This window comes from Geotrypetes seraphini, chromosome 11, assembly GCF_902459505.1.
Source record: "Geotrypetes seraphini chromosome 11, aGeoSer1.1, whole genome shotgun sequence".
Taxonomy (NCBI): Eukaryota; Metazoa; Chordata; class Amphibia; order Gymnophiona; family Dermophiidae; genus Geotrypetes; species Geotrypetes seraphini.
Genome location: NC_047094.1, coordinates 51,418,230 through 51,440,874, shown reverse-complemented (window position 1 = coordinate 51,440,874; position 22,645 = coordinate 51,418,230). Strand labels below are relative to the sequence as shown.

Here is a 22,645-nt window from a genome sequence, read left to right as displayed (position 1 = left end):
ACAATTGTCTCAAACTGTCACTTTATTCAACTTTTCTCTCGCAGGTTCTGATTGCCCTGGAGAATCTGGAAGGTTTTGGCTTTACAGCATGGCTCTTGCACATGTGGCCTTAGCATGGAAGGATTACTTGGAGGTGGTCATATCTAAGGTCTGAGAAACCAGCGACTGTCGCAGCCGATGTTAAGGCTTGGAAAATGTTTCAGTGCTGGTGTGCTAAGCAGAAGCCCTTTAAGGCCTCAATGTCAGTGGTCCTGGTGTTTTCTCCAAAACAGACTCCAGAAGGGCATGGAGATTGGTTCTCTCAAAGTACAGATGGTAGGCCTCTCATGCTTTAGGGTTCGCTCCACTGAGAAGGGTCTCGGAGCTGCAGGCTCTGTCTTGCAGATCCTTTCCTCGGGTTTACAGAGGCTGGGGTCTTGCTGCACACGGTACCTTCTTTTCTGTCAAAGGTGGTTTTGGCCTTCCATGTAAAGCAGAAAGTCTGGCTATCTGTTTTCCATTCCATGGATTAAAAGAGAATGGACAATGTTTTGGAAGTGGGATGTTAGGAAAGAGCTTCTCTGTTATCTCAAGGTGACAAATGATTTTCATCTATCTGATCATCTACTTGTTCTAACGAGTCCTAACCGCTTGGGGAAGCTAACTTCTAAGGCATCCATTTCCAGATGGATTTGTATGGCTATTTCTTCAGTGTACATTGGGTGTGGTAAACAATTACTTTTACTTGGAGTGTGGCTTCTTCATGGGCAGAGTCCCGGGTAGTTTTGCCTGGGAAGTTTTGTCCACCATTCATACTTTCACAAATTTTACAGGGTGGATAAAGCAACATGACTGGATTCTGCTTTTTGGTTCTCAGTACTAACAGCAGGCTCATCTGCTCTGCTGTAGACTCAAGAGATTGCTTTGGTACATCCCACTGATTCAAGATTTATATGCCTTTTGCACTAAAAGGAAAGATTAGGTTCTTACCTCGATAATCTCCTTTCTAATAGAAAGGCATATGAGTCTTGAAGACCCGTCCTGTCAGATTTCAAATAGACTGTTTATTATCTCAAACGTATGTATTTCCAGATGCTTGACTTTTTCCTGTCAAACAGGTCTGATGAGTAATGAGATTACTCTCTATTGCAAACAGACAAATGAGCGAATGTGAGAACTATGTAAGTGTTAGTGCTGGTTGCACTCAGGTAGGGGCTTGTTCGGTTCCATCTTGTTTATGTTCCCATTGGTAATTGGTGTCCTTAATTGTATTTATTTAAGAGCAGAGCAGATTTGGCTTTGTTGGGGAGTTCTCCGTGTCCCTCCTTGTTATTTCTCCTTTTATACTGCTTTGATATGAACTGATGAGCTATATCACAGCCCAGTGATAAAGGAGACGGAGCCAAAATCATTTACATGATGCCTTTTACACAACTTGTGATTAGAGGTGAATAACCCACTGGATGAAGACTCGTATGTATGCCTTTCTATTAGAAAGAAGATTATCGAGGTAAGAACCTAATCTTCCCATGATCATTATGCTGGTTGTCTTTTCCATCTTTTCCTTGAATATCAGTCCAAGGACAATAATCTTATTATGCAGCAATGATTTATCTGCCTTTTTCTTGTAGAAGAATAGATTGTTCTGCAAATGGAATGGCAAGATCTCAAGACACTTCCAGACACCATTTATTCTTGGTTTGTGTACCATTCTTGTTGCTCACTACAGGTTGGACAGCAGTCTGTGTCATACTTTAGGTGAAGCATCTGCAGTGGATACTGAAGTCCGCCCTACATTACAGGACCTGGAGTCAGACTCTGAGCTTGACAGGTACATACTAACATGAAACTTCTAAGCAATAATTAGTGCGTAAATTATGACTTAATGAGTGGAAAGCCAAAGGGAGAGTAAGAGAGCTGGACTTTCAGTGCTGCTGTCTCAGTTGAAATAAGGCCCAAAATGGGGGTGGGGAGAAAGTTATGCCTGGCCCAGGCTGCTCTTACTGCCATTTAATTTCTGGCTATTTCCTCAGTTACCTTCTTAATGCATTGATTATGATGTCATGTCTGTGTTGACCTGGTACCTTACAAAAGCCGGTGATTTGCTTGTTGAGTGTGGCTTGTGTTTCTTATGGAAAAGAGAACAGCCCTGAAAGTACTCACAGTCTTAGTAGGGCTATTTCTTGAGCTCAGTATTGAATATGGATCTTGGGGGAATTGTATTTTAACATGAAAGTTGCTATATTACCAAGTCCTATTATTAGGAGGGAAGATAATGTGAATAAAACTAATCTGTAATTCAGTACTAAAGAGGAAGAGGTTTGATAGAGTGGAGGAATATCTTGAGCAGTAGTCTGAGAAACCAGGATTTATATCGCAATTGACACTCCTTATGACTTTGGGCAAGTCACTTTAACACTCTGTTGCCCCAGGTACAAACTTAAAACAGTAAACCGTCCAGAAATAGAAGAATGCGTACTGTACCTGAATATAACTGATCTTCAACTACTTCTGAAAAGGCATCAAGTAAATTTAAACTAGAAAAAAAACAGAGTAGATGTATTGATTCTGAAAAAAAAAATGGAGACTTAGGTTAATCTTTGAAAAGATCTCACAACCAATTAAGAGGTGGATCTTTTATGAGTTTTGAAACCATACCAATCTCTTTTTCAGATTCTTTAGCTTAAATATTCATGCAGTACAACCTGTTGAAAAGGTACATCCTATATAATAAAAGGCTAACTCGCGCATGCGCATTCCTATTTGCGTGTTCCGTGCGCTGTAGGTCTGTGGCCTAAGGAGTGCGCATGCGCGCTAATACGTCACCAGCCTATCGCCTCCACAAGCCGGAACGCAGCCAGACGACGTTCTCCGTTTCTCCTGCCGCCGCCGCCGATCTCCGTTTCTCCTTTGCCGCCCACCCCCTTCTTTTCCCGCGGGCCCGAATGGCGATTCCAGCAGCGTGTTCATCAGTCTCCACACGCTGCTTCGGGCCCTTCTACTGCCCTGATTTGCTCTGCCGCGTCTCTGATGATGTCATCAGGGACGTGCAAGAGTAAATCAGGGCAGTAGAAGGGCCCGAAGCAGCGTGTGGAGACTGATGAACACGCTGCTGGAATCGCCACCTTTGTAGTCTGGCCCGCGGGAAGGGAAAGGGGGGGTAGAGGAAACGCTAATGACACCTAGATCCTTTTCCTGGGCAATGACTCTTAACATGGAACCCTGCATCACGTAGTTATAGTTCTGATTCCTATTTCCTACATGCGTCACTTTGCACTTGCTCACATTAAATGTCATCTGCCATTTTGATGCCCAGTCACTCAGTCTCACAAGGTCCTCTTGCAATTTTTCACAATACTCTTGCGATTTAACAACTTTAAATAACTGTGTCATCAGCAAATTTAATTATCTCACTAGTAAATCCCATTTCTAGATTTTTGATAAATAAGTTAAAAAGCAGCGGTCCCAGCACAGACCCCTGGGGAGCTCCACTATTTACCCTTCTCCATTGAGAATATTGACCATTTAAACCTACTCTCTGTTTTCTGTCTCTCAACCAGTTCTTAATCCATAATAGGATATTACCTCCTATCTTGTTGTATTCGATGACTTTGTATTGTGACCACTTCGCTGTTTGTCCAGCTCCTTTCGTTGTAACTGCCTTGAATCATCATGGCTTATATTTGATAACAATGTAGTGTAAACTCTTCGCTGATTGTCCAGCACATCTTGTTGTAAAACGCCTCGAACTTTCATGGCTTTGGCGGTATATAAGAATAAATTATTATTATTATCATTATCATTATTAATGTCTTTTAATTTCCTCAGAAGTCTTTCATGAGGTACTTTGTCAAATGCTTATTGAAAATCCAAATACACAATATTAACCGGCTCAACTTTATCCACATGTTCATTCACCCCTTCAAAAATGTAGAAGATTGGTGAGGCATGATTTCCCTTGACTAAATCCATATGGATTTTCTTTCATTAATCCTCATATATGTTCTGTCATTTTATTCTTTATAATAGTATCTTACCTACTAAGACTCCAGGGATAAATCTGATATGAGGGGAGGATTAGAAATATTGAGTTTTTACCCCTTACCTCATAGTGGTAGTGGTGATGGTAATGCAAAGTACAAATGGGGTTAACATATGATGGAAGTGTTTGAACAGATGATCACCTTTGGGATTGCTGCTTTTTGACCTCTTTTTAGTGAGGACTGTTCATATAAATTCTTCCAGTGATGACGATCTGGTGCCATATGACATGTCAGAGGACCAAGAACTGAAAAAGGCAAAGGCCCCTGTTTATATCCGTGACTGCATTGAAGGTAGGAAGGCATTTTTGACCCAGCAGTCTTCACTGCATGATCCATATTCTTGCACTATCAGCTATATGTCTAGTCTTTTTGTGTTCTTTTCATCTGATTTTTGCTCATAGAATTTAAATGTCCTTTCCTAAATGCTGGTCTTTCACTTTATTCCGCCTTTGGTCTTTATATAGAGTATCCAATGAGTGAGCGCCAGTGAATTCATGAGACCTTCAGATTGCCCATTTCTGGTTGAAGAGTTTTCAGCATATATATGATCAGTTGTTCTATTTTCATTCATCTCAAATGAGCAGTTGTTTTGGGGTCAATTTTCTTTTTAGGTCTGTCTGAGATGCTGTGTAGGCAGTGTTAACAGTCTATTCCGGGGGAGGGAGTTTGGGTTATAAATAATGACAACATCAGGGGCTAAACATAGATACAAGGTACCAGAAAGCCATTCTGCATAGTTTCTGACCTCGGGACCATTGTTGCAGTGACCAGACTGTGGACTCTGAGGTTCCGTCTATTATAATAAGAGAAACGTGTCACAGGTGATGATTAACAATTCTAGCACTGATTCTAATTGACTTGGAAGAAAAAAGAGAAAGGAACTATTGGCAGGGTAAGAAAGCTAGGCACGTGTCTAGGGCCTAAATATTTAGGAGGGACACTCTCAGATGCCCTGGTAAGTAATTTGCTGGCAGAAAGAAACATGTGATTATTTATTTCAGTTTCTTTTGTACCCTCCCAGAAAGCTCAGGATGGATAACAGTAGAACAAACACAGTTTCTGAGATGGATTCCCAGTAGAGCAAACATAGATTCAGAGAGCGGGGTAACAGAAGAGCAGGGAGGTTATAAATGCAGAGAGAGAGCTTAGGTAACAATTTATCATCAAAGAGAATTATACAAATATACAGATTTCATGGCAGTGTATCTAAGGATACGGTGAGATTTACATGTTAACCTTTACGAAGGGGAGCTTGGTGAGATGAGGGTATGTAAAGTAAAGGGGGAGGAATTTGGGTAGCATGGGGATCATAGCAAAGTATATAAAGAGGTACCAGAAAAAGCAGGGGGACCTAGAGCCATGCTGTTCACAGAGGCTTGTCTGTTCTCATCCTCCGTGCATTGTATTTCAGCCAGCAGAAAGAGTTGATGAGTAATGCTTCTAACTTCCGTGGCCTCCTCGGCCATTTTCCTCTACACTTAGAACCAGGTGGGACTCGGTTTGATGAAATTTTAAATACATTTATTTAACAATGGGGGTCTAATATACTTAGAAACATAGAAATAGAGTAACATGGCCGCAGATAAAGGCCAAATGGCCCATCCGCGGCAGCCTCTATCTCCTCTCCCTAAGAGATCCCACTTTCCTGTCCCATGCTTTCTTGAATTCAGACACAGTTTTTGTCTCCATCACCTGTACTGGGAGACTATTCCACACATCTACCACCCTTTCTGTAAAAAAAGTATTTCCTTAGATTGCTTCTGAAATTATGACCTCTTAATGTCATCCTATGCCCTCTCATGCCAGAGTTTTTCTTCATTTGAAAAAGGCTCACCTCCTGTACATTAATGCCACAGAGGTATTTAAACGTCTCCTCTCTTCTGCCTTTCTTCCAGAGTATACATATTGAGGTCTCTTAAGTCTGTCCCCATATGCTTTATGACAAAGACCACTAACCAATTTTGTAGCAGCTGTCTGGACTGACTCCATCCTATTTATATTTATTTATTTAAAAACTTAATATACCGCCTGGAGTCACAGCGGTTTCCAAATAAACATACATAAAGCAAAAACAATACAAATCATTCTTCAAAATAATATCAACACATATGTAAACATGGCCTACAAATTTTTCAGTAATGTATTTAAAAAATGTTACAAAAATGTCCAAACAGCGTTAGGAAAGACAGATTAAAAGTACGCGTCTGTTTTAAGGTTTCCCTGTAAGTGCTTGGTTAACTTCCAAGGAGATAGAAATAGAAATAGACGGCAGATAAGGGCCACGGCCCATCTAGTCTGCCCATCCCAATGACCCTCCCCTACGTTTCTCTGTGAATAGATCCCAAATGATGTGAGCGGGCGGAAGTATGACAGGGAAGAGCTGAAGGGCCAGCTCCGCTCACTCGGAAGACAACTGAAGATCAGGGAGGTGAAGGTGGCCTTCTCTGAGATCCTCCCAGTACCAAGAGTGGATGGAAAGAGACAAGGGGAATTGCAAGTAATCAACGCCTGGATGAGACGATGGTGCGAAGAAGAAGGCTTCGACTTCGTGCGCAACTGGACGGCGTTCTGGGGAAAAAGCAAGTACTACAGAAGGGACGGACTACACCTCAACAAGGAAGGAGCAAGAGTTTTGGCAGGCAACATGAAGAAGGCAATCGAGAAGGCTTTAAACTGAAAGATAGGGGAAAGCCGACAGTCGACCACCGGTCGATGGTACGGATAGCAGGATGCCCCGACGAAGAAGCCAAGGACAACTACACCTACACAAGAGAAGACGACCTCACAGCCAATAAGGGAGAAAAAGCAGGAAGGGACAACTCAGACACAGGAGGGGACGACCACACAGCAAACAAGGGTGATAACACAGGAGCAGTAAATGATACCGTAATTGAAACTACAGGGACAGCCAAGAGTAGAAGGTCCAAAAAGGTAACACGAAGGGAACTTAGATGTATGTATACGAATGCTAGAAGTCTGGGTAACAAAATGGGGGAACTAGAGACAATAGCAAGACATGACATATTGGATATCATTGGCATAACAGAAACATGGTGGAATGAAGAAAACAAATGGGACACAGTACTACAGGGATACAAACTGTATAGAAGAGATCGAGTAGGGCAGAAAGGTGGAGGTATTGCTCTATATGTTAAGGAGGGAATAGATTCTGTTGAAATGGTTACAACAGAAATGAAAGAGAAGCTTGAGTCACTCTGGATCAAAATTCCTGGTCAATATGGCGCAGATACGAAAATTGGCCTTTACTATCGTCCACCAGGACAGGCGGAGGAAACTGACTCAGAAATGATGGAGGAAATCAAACAAGAATGCAAGACAGGCAATGTAATTATATTGGGAGACTTCAATTTCCCAGGGATAGACTGGAAACTAGCAACCTCCAACTGCGGCAAGGAAGCCAAGTTCCTGGAGGTGCTAGGGGATTGCTTCCTGGAACAAATGGTAAAAGAGCCGACAAGAGGCAACGCCACCTTGGACTTGGTCCTAAATGGCCTCACGGGACCGATAACAGAAGTGGAAGTCATGGTTCCACTGGGAACGAGTGATCACAATGTAATCAACTTTAAACTTGACATCGGGAAAGGGAAACATGCCAAAACCTTAACCACCACCTTGAACTTTAAAAAGGGTAAATACGATAGCATGAGAGCCATGGTAGAAAAACGACTCGAGAAGATGGTGGACAAACTTGAAACGGTTGATCAGGCATGGACCCTACTGAAAAATACTATCACAGAAGCACAAGATCTCTACATTCCGAGGATTTCCAAAGATCAGAGAACAAAGAGCAAAAGAGAACCGGCATGGCTTACCATACAGGTGAAGGAAGCCATAAAAGAAAAGAAGGACTCTTTCAAAAAATGGAAATGCATAAAGACAACCGAAGCCTGGAACAAACATAAAGATGATCAGAAGAAATGTCACAAGGCGGTGAGGGATGCAAAACAGGAATATGAGGAAAAAATAGCCCAGGAGGCCAAAAACTTCAAGCCCTTCTTTAGATACGTGAAAGGGAAAAAACCTGCAAAAGAGGCAGTGGGACCCCTGGACGACCAGGGAAGAAAAGGGTACATCAAGGAAGATAAACAAATCGCAGACAAACTAAATTCCTTCTTTGCGTCCGTCTTTACGAAGGAGGACACCTCAACAATACCTGAAGCGGAGAAAGTGTTTGCAGGAGAAATAGAAGACAGCCTCACCACAGTTGAAGTGGACTTAGACCAGATATACTATCAGATCGACAAACTTAAAAGTGACAAATCCCCTGGACCGGATGGGATTCATCCGAGAGTCTTAAAGGAATTGAAGGTTGAAATCGGAGAGTTATTGCAAAAACTTGCAAACCTGACAATCAGAACTGGACAGATACCGGACGACTGGAGGATAGCGAACGTCACCCCAATTTTCAAAAAAGGATCGAGAGGGGAACCGGGCAACTATAGACCTGTGAGTCTTACGTCTGTCCCTGGCAAGATGGTTGAAGCACTGATCAAGGATAGCATAGTCCGGCACTTGGACGCACATGACTTGATGAAACCCAGTCAACATGGATTCAGGAAAGGGAAATCATGTTTGACGAATTTACTCCAATTTTTTGAAACCGTGAACGAGCAAATTGATAGTGGGAAGCCGGTGGACATAATATACTTGGACTTCCAGAAAGCGTTCGACAAAGTTCCACACGAAAGACTTCTCAGGAAACTACAAAGCCATGGCATAGAGGGGGATATACAAAGGTGGATAGGCAAATGGCTGGAAAACCGAAAGCAGAGAGTGGGCATAAATGGGAAGTTCTCCGACTGGGAGAAAGTGACTAGTGGTGTACCCCAGGGCTCTGTACTTGGGCCGATCCTTTTTAATATTTATATCAATGACCTGGAGGAAGGAACATCCAGTGAGATCATCAAGTTTGCAGACGATACAAAACTATGCCGGGCGATCTTTGTGGGCCAGTACTTCTGATCAGGCAACCACTAGCATGAAGTGCCAGTCATTGAGTTTTACGATGCTGACAGATTAAACAGAGCAGTTAGCAGCCATGGAATGGCCCCAGCAGCTGCAGAGAATGGTGAAGAGGTTAGGTTGTGCCAAGATGCAGGGAGGAATATATGTTAGAGGATCCAAAAAGTGGGGGCCAAGAGACATGGGGAGTCAAAAGTGAGGATGGAGTTGATACTGCGAAAGGAGAACTGGGAGAGCAGGAAGAAGATGATATGGAAACATGAAAAGATGAGATCACTTAAAAGGTGAAGCATGATTGGTTAAGAAGGAGGTACAGGGATACAGATGCTGGGGAACTGTGAAGAGACAGAGGAGCTCTACTACTGAGGTTTCATACAGGAGCAATTACAAGAGCAATTACAGAGGCAAGAAGGAGGAAGGGAGAGGAAGGAGCCTAGTACCGCAAAAGGATAGTTATGAGACAGGGGACATATGCTGGGGTTATGGGGGACTAGGTAAAAGGGCAAATATTGGAGAAACGAGAATGAGAGGGCACTCTCTAAAGTTGAAAGGGGTTAAATTCCGTACAAATGTAAGGAAGTTCTTCTTCACCTAGAGAGTGGTGGAAAACTGGAAAGCTCTTCCGGAGGCTGTTATAGGGGAAAACACCCTCAAAGGATTCAAGAGAAAATTAGACAAGTTCCTGCTGAACCAGAACATAAGCTTAAGAACATAAGCAGTGCCTCTGCTGGGTCAGACCAGAGGTCCATCAAGCCCAGCAGTCGCTAACGCGACTGGACCTGTATAGTAATCATCTATCTATACCCTTCTATCCCCTTTTCCTTCAGGAAAGTACGCAGGTAAGACTAGACTCGGTCAGGGCACTGGTTTTTGACCTACGGGCCGTCACGGGAGCGGACTGCTGGCCACGATGGACCACTGGTCTGACCCAGCAGCAGTAATCCTTATATTCTTATGTTAAAAGAAATGGAGGGTTGTTGGTGGAAGGGCGTAATGAATTATACAGGGAGAGAAGTAAAAGGAATGATAGATAAAAGTAAAAAAGAGTGTACAGAAGAGAAAATCCAGGGAAGAGTAGAGATAAAGACAAAAGTAGAGGAAAAAGAGAGTGAAGAAGGAGAGAGCATAGCTCCCTGGTGACAAGCTAACAGTACCAGTAAATAGCAGCACTATTGTAGAAATAACTTGGGGACTCCCCATATTTGCTGCTTACTTGCAAAAATGATTCACCTAACAGAACAGCACATGCTGCAGAAAGAATTTAGAGTGAATGTTGCCCCTGAAGTTGACCAGGAAACTTTGGATTCTGCCCTACAAGAGAAGAAAAAGCACGTAATCTGGTGGAAAAATCATAACATTGCTGCAATGAGGAGAGTTTGGTTATAATTGCATCTAAATCTCAAAAATTTTGTTTTCCAGTCCTAACAGGGTCTGAAGATGTGGAAAAACTGGAGGCCACCTTGGGGGTTTTGAAGAGTTTGATCCTAAAGAACCAGGCAATGACCAAAGAGGTAAAATGAGGCATCAGTGTTTGAGCTACCAGAACAAGGTCCTGTGCAGGAGGTTGCAAAGAGAAGGGATGTCCTGTCCAAGATTTCTGTCTGAGATGTGATGTTGCTGCTTGTTGATACTTCTCTGTCCAGGATGATAGAAAATCAGATTCCATAGCAAAGCAGCAGATGAATCCAGAGACTAGTGGGTATAGCTCACATCGACCAGCAGGTGGAGATAGAGAACTGATTAACAGTTGGCCTTAAAGCCTGGTGTTCTTTCCGTTGATTCAGTTTTGCTCTATCTCCCAGCAGGGTTGGAGCTATACTTCTAGCTCCTGGTCTCTGCCTGCTGCAGGATAGATTGAAGTGGTGTTCCGGTAGGATTCCTCTGTTGAGACTAGTTCTCTTCAGTAGGTGGGGGTGCCTGGCTGTTTGGTGCCGGCTTTGGGAGGTACACCTGGGCCCTCCCAGGTCCCTACTCCACCCTCCCCTCCGTTGGATAGAGGGGTTCCTTTCCAGGTGCAGGAGTGGCTGGCTTCTTCATTCCAGTTTAAAAAAAAAAAAAAAAAAAAAAAGGGAGGCCTTCCTGCTTGTACTGAGCCGTGCTGTGCTTCACTCGGCATGCAGTACATTTACCAATGATTGCCTGGCTTCGGGGGTAAGCGGCTGACCGGGTGAGTGTTTTATTTGCCTTCCTCGAGGGTGGTCGCGTTTTCCCGGGTGCCGGGCGTCTTGGGGGGCGGAGTCGTCATTCGGCGGCGTTCGCCGCGTGTGTGAAAAAAAAAAAAAAAAAAAACCGCGTCGGAGCTGTTTGGTCCGGCCGAGGGAGGATGGCTGCAGAAGTTAGTCAGCTGTGTTCGCGCTGTGGGAAGCGCCGAACACGGTCGGGTCTTTGCTCTGCCGGGTGTTTGGAAGCACAGGCAGACGACCCGTTTTTGGCGGCTTGCGAGGCAGCCATGTCCCGGGTGCGGGAGTCTTGCGCAATGTCCCCGCCGCTCGGAGCCGATGCAGGGTTGCTGCAGGACTCGGCCACGGAGGACAAGAGTGAGGCGGCGGGGGAACAAGCGAGAGCGCTGGAGGCCGGCGCGGCCCCTCCCCTCGGCTCGGAGCAGGGCGGGGGAGTGCCTCTTAGCTGGGGTGCATTTTCGCCCGAATTTGTGATGTTGCTCCATCAGGCTTTTCAATTACAGCGCTCGCAGCCTACCCAGCCGGGGCTGGGGGCCGGGCGGTCCCTTGCGGTACCCTCTACCTCTACGGGGGAGGAGGGGACAGAGGATAGACCCACGGCAAGGGCAGCAGGATCCCCGGGGCAGTCGCAGGGGGCTAAGAAGCGCAGGCTAGTGTCTGCGGAGGCAGTGGATATGTTGCCCAGATCTCCTTTCTCCCTGCAGGAGTCATTGGAGGAAGGGGAGCTATTGGATTGGGACACGGAGAGTATCCCGGGTAGGGAGGGGGATGACCCTACGGCTATCCGGTTGTTCCATAGAGAGGAGCTTTCTTCTTTTATTTCAAAAGCTTTGCAGAGTTTGAACATTGCTCAGGAAGATGCCACGGGGTCCGGTAACCCCCTGATGGCAGGTACCCGTAGGCCGTCTAAGGCCTTTCCGGTCCATGAGGCCATGCAGGAGCTGATCTCGGCGCAATGGGAGGCGCCGGAGGCCAGTTTGCGGGTGGCAAGGGCCATGAGGCTCTTGTATCCAGTCGAACCGACCGAACTGGACAGGTTTAGATTGCCTAAGGTGGACGCTCTGGTGGCAGCGGTGACTAAGAGAACTACCTTGCCGGTAGAAGGGGGCGTGACACTTAAGGATGCACAGGATAGAAAGATTGAAGCATCCCTAAAGATGTCCTTTGAAGTGGCTGCAGTTACCTTACAGGCCGCAATCTGCAGTTCTTACGCGGCGCGGGCTTGTCTGCAGTGGTCACAAGGGATGACCGATAAATTGCTGGAGTCTGGAGGTACTGTCCCTTCGGAACTGGCTGATTTGGAGTCCGGCTTGGCTTATTTGGCGGACTCCTTGTATGATATTATTCGGGCGTCTGCGAAACAGATGTCTCTGGCTGTGGTTTCCCGCAGGTCCTTGTGGCTCCGTCATTGGGCGGCCGATGCAGCGTCCAAGCTCAGGCTGGTGAGACTCCCGTTTAGAGGGGGTTTATTGTTTGGAGCGGAGTTGGATAAACTGGTAAAGGATTTTGGGGATACCAAAACGCAGCGTTTACCGGAGGACAGGGCTAGGCCCCCGGTAAGGGCCGCATCATCTAGACCGCGTTTCCGGGATGTTAGGCGGGCCAGGGCTGGTAAACCTTTTTCCAGGGCTGCATCTGGCCCGTTCTCTGCTTCGAGACCTCGGTTTCAGCAGAGAAGTTCCTTTCGTGCGGCGAGACCCTCTTCAGGGCAGTCAGCCCGTACCCCAGCCAGTCGCCCTCCACAATGACGGGGGCTTGGCTCCCTCCGCCCTGCCCTTAGGGGGTCGGCTTTCGGCATTCCGGGCGGAGTGGGCCGCTGTCACGTCCGACCAATGGGTGTTGGACATTGTTCACGAAGGGTACAAATTAGAATTCGCCGCTCCCGTCGTAGATTCTTTCTTGGTGTCCCCGTGCCGTGGCGCGGCCAAGGGATCCGAGGTCCGCAGGACACTTCAGGGGCTGCTCGATCTGGGGGCGGTGGTACCGGTGCCCCCGGAAGAGGTAGGCCGCGGTATCTATTCCCTATACTTCATTGTACCAAGGAAGGGGGGGTCCTTCAGACCAGTGCTGGATCTCAAAGGGATCAACAGATTCCTCAGCGTGCGCCATTTCCGAATGGAAACGGTGCGCTCGGTTATTGTGGCGGTAAGACCAGGAGAGTTCCTCACGTCTCTCGATCTCAAGGAGGCGTACCTCCATATTCCAATATGGCCTCCGCATCAGCGGTATCTGCGGTTTGCGATTCTGGGCCAACATTTTCAGTTTTGGGCAATGCCCTTTGGCCTGGCGACGGCTCCCCGCACGTTTTCCAAAGTCATGGTGGTGGTAGCCGCTTTTCTACGCAAGGAAGGGATTTGGGTACACCCTTACTTGGACGATTGGTTGATCCGCGCCTCATCCCGGCAGGAGAGTTTGTCGGTGACGCAGAGAGTGATCTCTCTCCTTCAGTCGTTGGGGTGGATTGTCAACTTTCCCAAGAGTGTTTTGTCCCCATCGCAGTCTTTGGTGCATCTGGGGGTACGGTTCGATACGGCTCAGGGGAAGGTGTTTCTACCCCGAGACCGGGGGGAGAAATTACAGGCGCAAATTCGCCTCCTTCTCGGGTCGCCCAGACCTCGCGTTTGGGATTATGTGCAGGTGCTGGGCTCCATGGTGGCGACTCTGGAGGTGGTTCCCTGGGCCCGGAGCCACATGAGACCCTTACAGCAGTCTCTGCTCTCTCGCTGGTCTCCAGCTTCTCTGAACTACAATGTGCGTCTCCAGTGGAGTCCTCGAGCGGCTCACAGCATGCGCTGGTGGCTCCAGGACTTGCATCTTTGGAGGGGCATGCCGTTGGCCACACCAGATTGGGTGGTGGTTACAACGGATGCCAGCCTGCAGGGTTGGGGAGCCCAGTGCATGCACACGTCGGTGCAGGGAAGGTGGTCTTCCCAGGAGGCTCAATGGCCCATAAACTTACTGGAATTGAGAGCGATCCGGTTAGCGCTGCGGGCTTTTCAGGCCCTAGTTCAAGACAGACCGACCAGGATCTTTTCGGACAGTGTCACGGCGGTCGCGTATGTCAATCGTCAGGGGGGTACCCGGAGCCCGCAGTTAGCCGAAGAGGCAAGACTTTTGTTTCGGTGGGCAGAGGGGCAGGTTCCGCTTCTGTCGGCGGCCCACATTGCAGGGCACGAAAACGTGCAAGCGGACTTCCTCAGCAGAACTCTTCTCGATCCGGGAGAATGGGAGTTGTCGGCTCGAGCGTTCAGCCTGCTAGTCCGTCGATGGGGGTTGCCAGAGATGGATCTCATGGCCTCTTCCCGCAATGCGAAGGTGCCTCGGTTCTTCAGCAGACGCAAGGAACAGGGATCGGAGGGGGTGGACGCATTAGCTCTCCCGTGGCCTCCGAATTCCCTTCTGTATGTATTTCCGCCTTGGCCCATGATAGGGCGGGTGTTGCAACGCATCTCTCGCTTTCGAGGCAGAGTAATCCTGGTGGCTCCGGATTGGCCACGGCGGCCGTGGTACGCGGATCTGATGCTGCTGTCGGTAGGCGAGCAGGTAGCGTTCCAGGTAACTCCGGACTTGCTAACTCAGGGTCCAATATTAATGGAAGATCCGGGCCGCTTTGGTCTTACGGCCTGGCTATTGAAAGGTCACGGCTGAAAAAGAAGGGCTATTCTGAACGGGTGATTTCCACCCTGCTTAAGGCTAAGAGGATTTCTACGTCAGCCTCCTATGCGAGGGTCTGGAGGATCTTTGAGTCATGGTGCGGAAGACACGGAATTGCGCCTTTCCATGCTTCTCTGCCGGCTATTCTTGCGTTCCTGCAGGAGGGCGTAGAGAAAGGGTTAGCATATAACTCTTTAAAGGTTCAGGTATCGGCCATTGCCTGTTACAGGGGCCGGGTGGCTCGCTCGGCTCTCGCATCACAGCCGGACGTGGTACGTTTCCTAAAGGGGGTTCAACATATCCGGCCGCCGGTTAAGCGAATTTGTCCAACTTGGAACCTTAAACTCGTCCTTGGGAAATTGCAGGGGGCACCTTTTGAGCCCCTGTCAGCGGCCACTTTGAAAGATGTCACACTAAAAACAGTTTTTTTGGTGGCGATGGCTTCAGCAAGGCGAGTATCGGAGTTGCAAGCGCTTTCTTGCAGGGAACCCTTTTTGCGTTTCTCGGAGACTGGGGTGACGGTGCGTACGGTGCCGTCCTTCCTGCCTAAGGTTATTTCGTCCTTTCATGTGAACCAGAGTCTGTTTCTGCCATCCTTCAGGAAGGAGGATTGGGGGAAGCGTTTTTTGTCGGTACGGCTTCTGGATGTCCGCCGTATGCTTCTCCATTATTTGGAGGTGACGAATGCTTTTCGCCGGTCGGACCATCTCTTTGTCGCGTTCGCGGGTAAAAACAAAGGGATGGCGGCGTCTAAAGCGTCCATTGCGCGTTGGGTCAAGGACACTATTGCTTCGGCATATGTGTTGTCAGGGAAGAAGGTACCGGAGCATCTTCATGCTCATTCCACTCGGGCTTTAGCTACATCTTGGGCGGAGTCCGGGGGGATGTCATTAGAGGAGATTTGCCGGGCGGCCACTTGGTCGTCAAGGAATACTTTTTCAAAGCATTATCGGTTAGATGTAGCAGCCCGTTCAGAGGCGAGTTTTGGCGCGGCAGTGCTGGCAGAGGCGGCATTGGCGTCCCACCCAGTTTGAGTTTGCTTTGCTACATCCCACTAGTCTCTGGATTCATCTGCTGCTTTGCTATGGAAGGTAAAATTATGGTCATACCTGTTAATTTTCTTTCCTTTAGAAGCAGCAGATGAATCCAGAGCCCCTCCCCATGTGCACGGGCTGTGTGTAGGGTGTTTAGGTCATTAGGTTAGCCGGGGCTATGGTTGGTAAGTGTATTATTTCATGACTGAAAAAAAAAAAAAAAAAAACCACCAGAAACGAAAAACGAGAAAATATCAATGGTATTCAGAAGAGAAAGACACATTTTTTACTGGAATGGAGTTTGTGGCTGCTCATTCTCCTTTCGGGAGGCTTGGGCAAAGTGCATAACTGAATCAACGGAAAGAACACCAGGCTTTAAGGCCAACTGTTAATCAGTTCTCTATCTCCACCTGCTGGTCGATGTGAGCTATACCCACTAGTCTCTGGATTCATCTGCTGCTTCTAAAGGAAAGAAAATTAACAGGTATGACCATAATTTTACCGTTAGGTATACAAACCAAGTTGGATAAGGGGTGGTACCAAACAGCAGTCAGTCGTTTCTAGTTGGCAGCTGGGATATTTTTTTGCAGCATGGATAGGAATAAGTGAGCAAACTGGGTAGATCAACTAGTCGTTATGTGCCTTCATATGCTCTGTTACTTTATAGAGAACTATGATTACAAAATAAACATAGAGGTAAAATAAATGGAGAATTTTTTTGGCAAAATGTGATAGAGTTTAAAAGATTATGAAGAAGATATCTGTATGATAGTTGAAGATTGGAATAGATCAATTACAACTGCCCTAGATAAAGTTGCGCCATTTAGAGAAATAAAAATAAGGAGAGAAAAGGTGTCTTCTTGATTTAACGAGGCATTGGTAGAATGTAAACAAATATGTAGGGGATCCAGCGTCCCAAAGTTGTGCCTTCCAGTTGGTTCTGTCTAGGTCAGGGGTGGGCAACTCCGGTCCTCGAGGGCCGGAATCCAGTTCGGTTTTCAGGATTTCCCCAAGTGAATATGTATTGAAAGCAGTGCATGCAAATAGATCTCATGCATATTCATTGGGGAAATCCTGAAAACCCAACTAGATTCCAGCCCTCGAGGACCGGATTTGCCCACCCCTGGTCTAGGCCCTATTATTATTATTAATTTTAACCTTGTTAAAATGTAATAATTCCTTGAAACCTTTTTTTTTTTTTTTAATTTTGCCTGTGTGTTGAACTATGTTGCAAGGTCTTTGGAGGAGGGACTGCCTACAGTGTGTTTCTGTACAATGTTTTGTGTATCTCTGTAGTGCTGTCGAAATGATTGTTAGAAGCAGTAGTTCTATTGTGAATTGCAAGTGTAGTCCTTAGACCAGATCTCATGGAGTACCGTATTTTCACGCATATAACACGTGCGTTATACACGGTTTTTACAAACCGTGTATAACCTTGCGCGTTATACGCGTGAGCGCGTTTTACAATTTTTTTTTACATAGTTCCCCCCCCCGACGTCCGATTCACCCCCCCGCAGGACCGCTCGCACCCCCACCCCAAAGGACCGCTCGCACGCACTCCCACCCGTACCCCCACCCTGAAGGACCACTCGCACCCCCACAGCCTTCCAACCCCCCCCCATCATGTAGAAGCTCCTACCGGTGTCCTGCTGCTTCCTCTTGGCGGTCCCAGCCCTTCTGTGAGCCCTGCATCTGCGCTGACGTCAGAGAAAGGGCGGGACCACCGGAAGACGAAGCAGCGCAGACGTAGGGCTCACAGAAGGGCCGGGACCGCCAAGAAGAAGCAGCAGGACACCGGTAGGAGCTTCTACATGATGAGGGGGGGGGGGTTGGGAGGCTGTGGGAGTGCGAGCGGTCCTTCAGGGTGGGGGTGCGGGTGCGGGTGGGAGTGCATGTGAGCGGTCCTTCGGGGTGGGGTGCGGGTGCGTGCGAGCGGTCCTTCGGGGTGGGGGTGCGAACGGTCCTGCGGGGGGATGAATTGGGCATCGGGGGGGCATCAGGCTTTCAGGGTGGGGACAGGACTTCAAGGGGGAGAGGAGAGTCGGGGTGGCCAGAGGAGAGTTAGGGCGGGCGAAAGGAGAGTCGGGCGGCGACGGGAGAGTCGGGGCAGCATGCGCGGTATATGGGTGTGCGCGGTATATAAAATTTTTTTTACATATATGTCGGTTTCCCGCGCGCTATACCCGTGTGCGCGTTTTACACGGGTGCGCGTTATCTACGTGAAAATACGGTAGATGCCATAGATGTTATGATTTACATACTTTTGGTTGCAAATGTCTTGTCTTTGAGAGAGCAGGAACATGGATCTGGAAAGAAAGGTAGTACCGATGTTTTAAGAAAGAGGCAGAAGCTGAGGAATAGATAGCATGTGATGTGTACTCTGCTGCACCCGTAGGTGAGTGTTGAGTTGGTGAAAGTTCTGCTGCATCTGGAGGACAAAGCCAATCTGGAAGGCTTCACAGAGCTGCGCCACGGAGCCATGGTGGCTGTCACAGTGACGGATCCAATTTCTGTAAGTCCCATTCTCTAGTCACTCCAGAAAGGATATAAAACTGCTGGAGAGGGTGCAGAGACGAGCAACTAAACTAGTGAAGGGTATGGAGAAACTGGAATATGAGGATCGACTTAAAACACTGGGATTGTTCTCCCTTGAGAAAAGGAGACTGCGTGGGGATATGATCGAGACCTTCAAAATACTGAAAGGAATCGACAAAATAGAGCAGAGAAGATTATTTACAATGTCCAATTTGACACGGACAAGAGGACATGAAATGAAGCTAAGGGGGGGCAAGTTCAGGACTAATATCAGGAAGTTCTGCTTCACACAGAGAGTGGTTGACATCTGGAATACTCTCCCAGGGGAGATTATTGCGGAATCGACAGTCCTAGGCTTCAAAAGCAAACTAGATGCATATCTCCTTGAGAGAGGCATATAAAGATATGGTTGGCTATAAAATAAGCCAGGTGTATACCTAGCAGGGCCTCCGCGTGTGCGGATCGCCGGACTTGATGGACCGAAGGTCTGATCCGGAGATGGCGCTTCTTATGTTCTTAACAAAAATAGCTGTCGGGGGATGACCCAAAGGTCCAGTCTATAGCTCTGTAGATTTGGAGTTTTTCATCCATTAGTGCTGACTGGGATCAGCTGGGTAAGGGGGGGGGGACAATGTGCTAAATCCAGGAGAGGGCAAGAAAGGGAGCTCCTGCCAACAGGAGTTGAGGCATTGATTCTATTGGGGTGGTGAGGATTCCTAGTGTTGCCTAGACATGCTGGTGATAAGGTAGTTTAAAGAAGAGCGTAGTTTGCTAAATTGTAAAGAAATAACTTGTATGTTGTTTGTGGTATGTTTATTAGATTCTTGCTACACTGCCTTTCTGCGATACAACCAAAGCTGTTTACTTATTACATATAGGTACTTTCTCTGTCCCTAGTGGGTTTGCAAACTAAGGGCCTCTTCTGTTAAACTGCGCTAGCAGTTTGTAGCTCAGTGAGCCACGCTGAATGGCCCTATGAGTGTCGGGAGCAGCACGGGCCATTCAGCGCAGCTCTCTGTACCTAGGGCAATGGAGAGTTAAGTGACTTGCCCAGGGTCACAAGAAGCTGCAGTGGGAATTGAACCCAGTTTTCTTGATTCTCAGTTCACTGTGCTTACCACAGTAAGTCAGGATTGAAGTGCACTAGCAAAGTAATTTGATGTTGTTTTTGGAATGGCAAGGATTGCTGCCAACCAGAATTAATATACATGAATAGAACTGTGTGGGGTAGATGGAAGACAGGCAGAGGTGGAAATAATAATAATAACAACAGCTTATATACCGCAATATCGTGAAGTTCTATGCGGTTTACAGAAGATTAAGCAAAGGTAACAAATTGAATTGACTTTAAGAGGGGAGGAAGAAAGAGAATTAATAGAAATGAGATGTAGATGGAGGGTAGTAATCTTGCGGTCACTCCGTGATCTTTTGCCACTGGCATCTCCTTTTTATGTTTGTGTGAAAGAATGTTTTGTCTTGTTAAAAGGCCATATTTTTTTCCAATGCCTATAGGTCTCACAGTATTTGAGTGCCCAGTTCTATTCCGTGAATTACAGCCTACGGCAGCGCATGGACATTCTAGATGTAAGTGTCTTCTGCACTTTGTTTTATTTGTTTTCAGTCTTTTAGCAGCAGCCTTTTTTTACTTCCTGCCTTACCAGTAGACAAATGGCTGGAGTAAATACCTTTGGAATTTTGTTTTTGAAATGGCTGAGGATGCTTCATGGAGGAATCTTACTACTGTCCACTGGTGATGCTAGAGGGCACTTCTTTAACAGTGCACCTATATTTAGATACCTGTTTTGTAAAAGAAAATAGTTCAAATTAGCTACCAGCTTCTTTAATTCATTTATTAAAAAAACCATTGTTCTTGCTTATTTATATTCAATTATACTAAATCAATACTATGATTAGAGTGTGTGTGTGTATATATATATATATATATATATACGCACACTCTAATCATAGTATTGATTATTAAATATTAAAATTATTTCTTCCCGCTATTAATAAGTGCTCAGTCTCTTATCTCCTGCATGGGAGCCACAGTGAGATCATTCTAGGACCATCATCGCACTTATAGGTCCCTTATTATTTGTTATATCTGTTAAACATCCAGCCTGTGCTTTTATATTTCTGTTCCACTTCTCTACTAATAAATATAGCACTTATTCTATCCAGCATGGGTGATTGAATCTCTTGGCTCCACAGGTTTTCTTATTCATTGTGAATGTGTAAAAATGTGCTGACAAGTGAGCTTTTATCCTTTCACTGCTCCCCATCTACAGATGGTCTGTGCATGCATTGGGATCGTTATAGAGCGATCCGGATTCTCGTTTGGGGTGTGATTCCGATCGCCCTCATTTGCATGAGGGTGATTCGTGAATCAGCCCCCCTGACACGGATTGTATCACTCACGGATCGGATCGGATCCGTGCCCTTAGTGAATTTGGGCCTGTCTTTTGCTTCGAGATGCTAAGCTAGGAGCTTGGGTGCTCAGCCTTCACCCGAGAACTCCACACTTTCCACACCATCATCACATCCTCAATCATGCATACCAATCACACTCACTTTCAGTTTCTCTCTTCATACCATGTTTCCACAAGTTATTTAATCCCCTATATTCTTTGTCACTTCCCCACCTTTCTGTAACCTCCACAAGAAATCAAGCCTAACATCCTTAGATACCAAATGGCCTCTGAGAATACTGGCAACCATGCATATGATGCTGATGATCTGCCCAACAAACTCCACCACTGTGACCCGTGCAACAGATTAAACAAAATGATCAGTAAAGATAATAAATGAGTCCCAGGTATTCAATTATACCAGCGGTTTTGCATGAAGGAAGAATATTGACAATCCAGTTTCACAGTTTCTACATACCACCCACAAATTACAACTCCACCTGGGTCTCCTTCGCAGATAGCCATTCTTGCTCCACAGTGGCTGAATCAAAGACCTTCCAGCGCCCATCAGTGTATATCCTCAACTGAGTAGGGTATAGTAGCATGAAGTGCAGGTTGCACTCCATGAGCTGCACAGAAACCAGGGTGAAGGCCCTGCGATGCTCTGATAGGACCGAGTAAGCCTTAAAAATGCAGATCAGTAAGTTTTCATACTGTGTTTCAGTCCTTTTCAGTTTGTGGTATCTCAAAATTTCTGTGAAATTTTGCAATGACTGGTCTAAGTTGCACATCATCTTCCATGCAGTAGGGCCTCGCCTCCTGTTGTGGAGGGAATATTTTGGTCAATCAGTCCTCCAGCACTCTATCAAGTCGGCCTTTTGGTAAGATTTCAGGGAACCCCACAAATCGCAGTTGTCCCTCTTGTGACCTGTTCTCGAGGTCTTCTAGTTTCCCAACAGTGTCCTTTTAATTGCCACATCAGCTGGTTCATGTCAGTTTTAGAAGCCTGGGACTGGTTCTTGAAGTCTAGGACCCAAGATTCCAACTCCCAGGTTCACTTGGTGACCTCAAACATGAGACTATGTACTAAGGTAAGTTGTTATGCTAGCGATTCAAACCGGAACTTCAAAGCATGCTCTACAGCCATTGTAATCTCATTTTTCAGGTGTACCAGTTGTAGCATGGACTCTGAAACAAATAGAATAGGCAAAATACATATATATATATTTCCCTAAGGTCTCCAATCAGACAATATCAAAAACAAGCACCTTAGGTATATAAATTTTTTATCGTTTTTAGACCTCAGCGGTGCAGCTGTGTGTCAAAATTCAAACGCACAGATCGAATAGCACCAAAATCGTCATTGGTCTATAATCTTTTATAGAGCTTTATATTTAATGTTTTATATTTAATAGTATTTTAGTACTCATCACTTTTAGAAGCATAGCAGGGGATCTTTGTCCAACATAGATTATTTTTTACCCAAAGGGGCTTTATCAAGGTATTTCCCCTATCAGTAAAAAAGAGAGAGATAATCAATGGGTAATATACACCAATAACTTATCTTTAAAAACTTTTAAGACTATCTAACAGAAAGATCCACTTAATTTCTATTAGACTAGCCCTATTTAGTTACAGTTACCTAAATTATGCCAGTTCCGTGAATGCCATCCAGTAAGCCTGCCCTGATTGGATACGTACTGATGAGCTCACGACGTACGTTGTACTTTAAAAAAAGCCTTGGCCATGTTTCCCATGTAAACATACTGGATGTCTTCCAATTGCTGGAGAGGGTGTGGATGCTTACATACTCATTTTCATATCTGGTG

General features: G+C 46.2%; 1 protein-coding gene across 5 annotated transcripts in view; it reads left to right on the top strand.

Annotated features, from left to right (window-relative positions):
• The window catches only part of TELO2 (telomere maintenance 2), a 134,488-nt gene that overhangs the window by 52,014 nt on the left and 59,829 nt on the right, over positions 1-22,645 (top strand). For all 5 annotated transcript variants that reach the window (XM_033914598.1, XM_033914597.1, XM_033914594.1 and 2 more), the window contains 5 exons: positions 1,709-1,810; positions 4,225-4,313; positions 10,425-10,516; positions 18,269-18,385; positions 19,921-19,992. In XM_033914598.1, the coding sequence (XP_033770489.1) occupies positions 1,709-1,810; positions 4,225-4,313; positions 10,425-10,516; positions 18,269-18,385; positions 19,921-19,992 (472 nt within the window). The remainder of the gene's footprint in view (positions 1-1,708; positions 1,811-4,224; positions 4,314-10,424; positions 10,517-18,268; positions 18,386-19,920; positions 19,993-22,645) is intronic.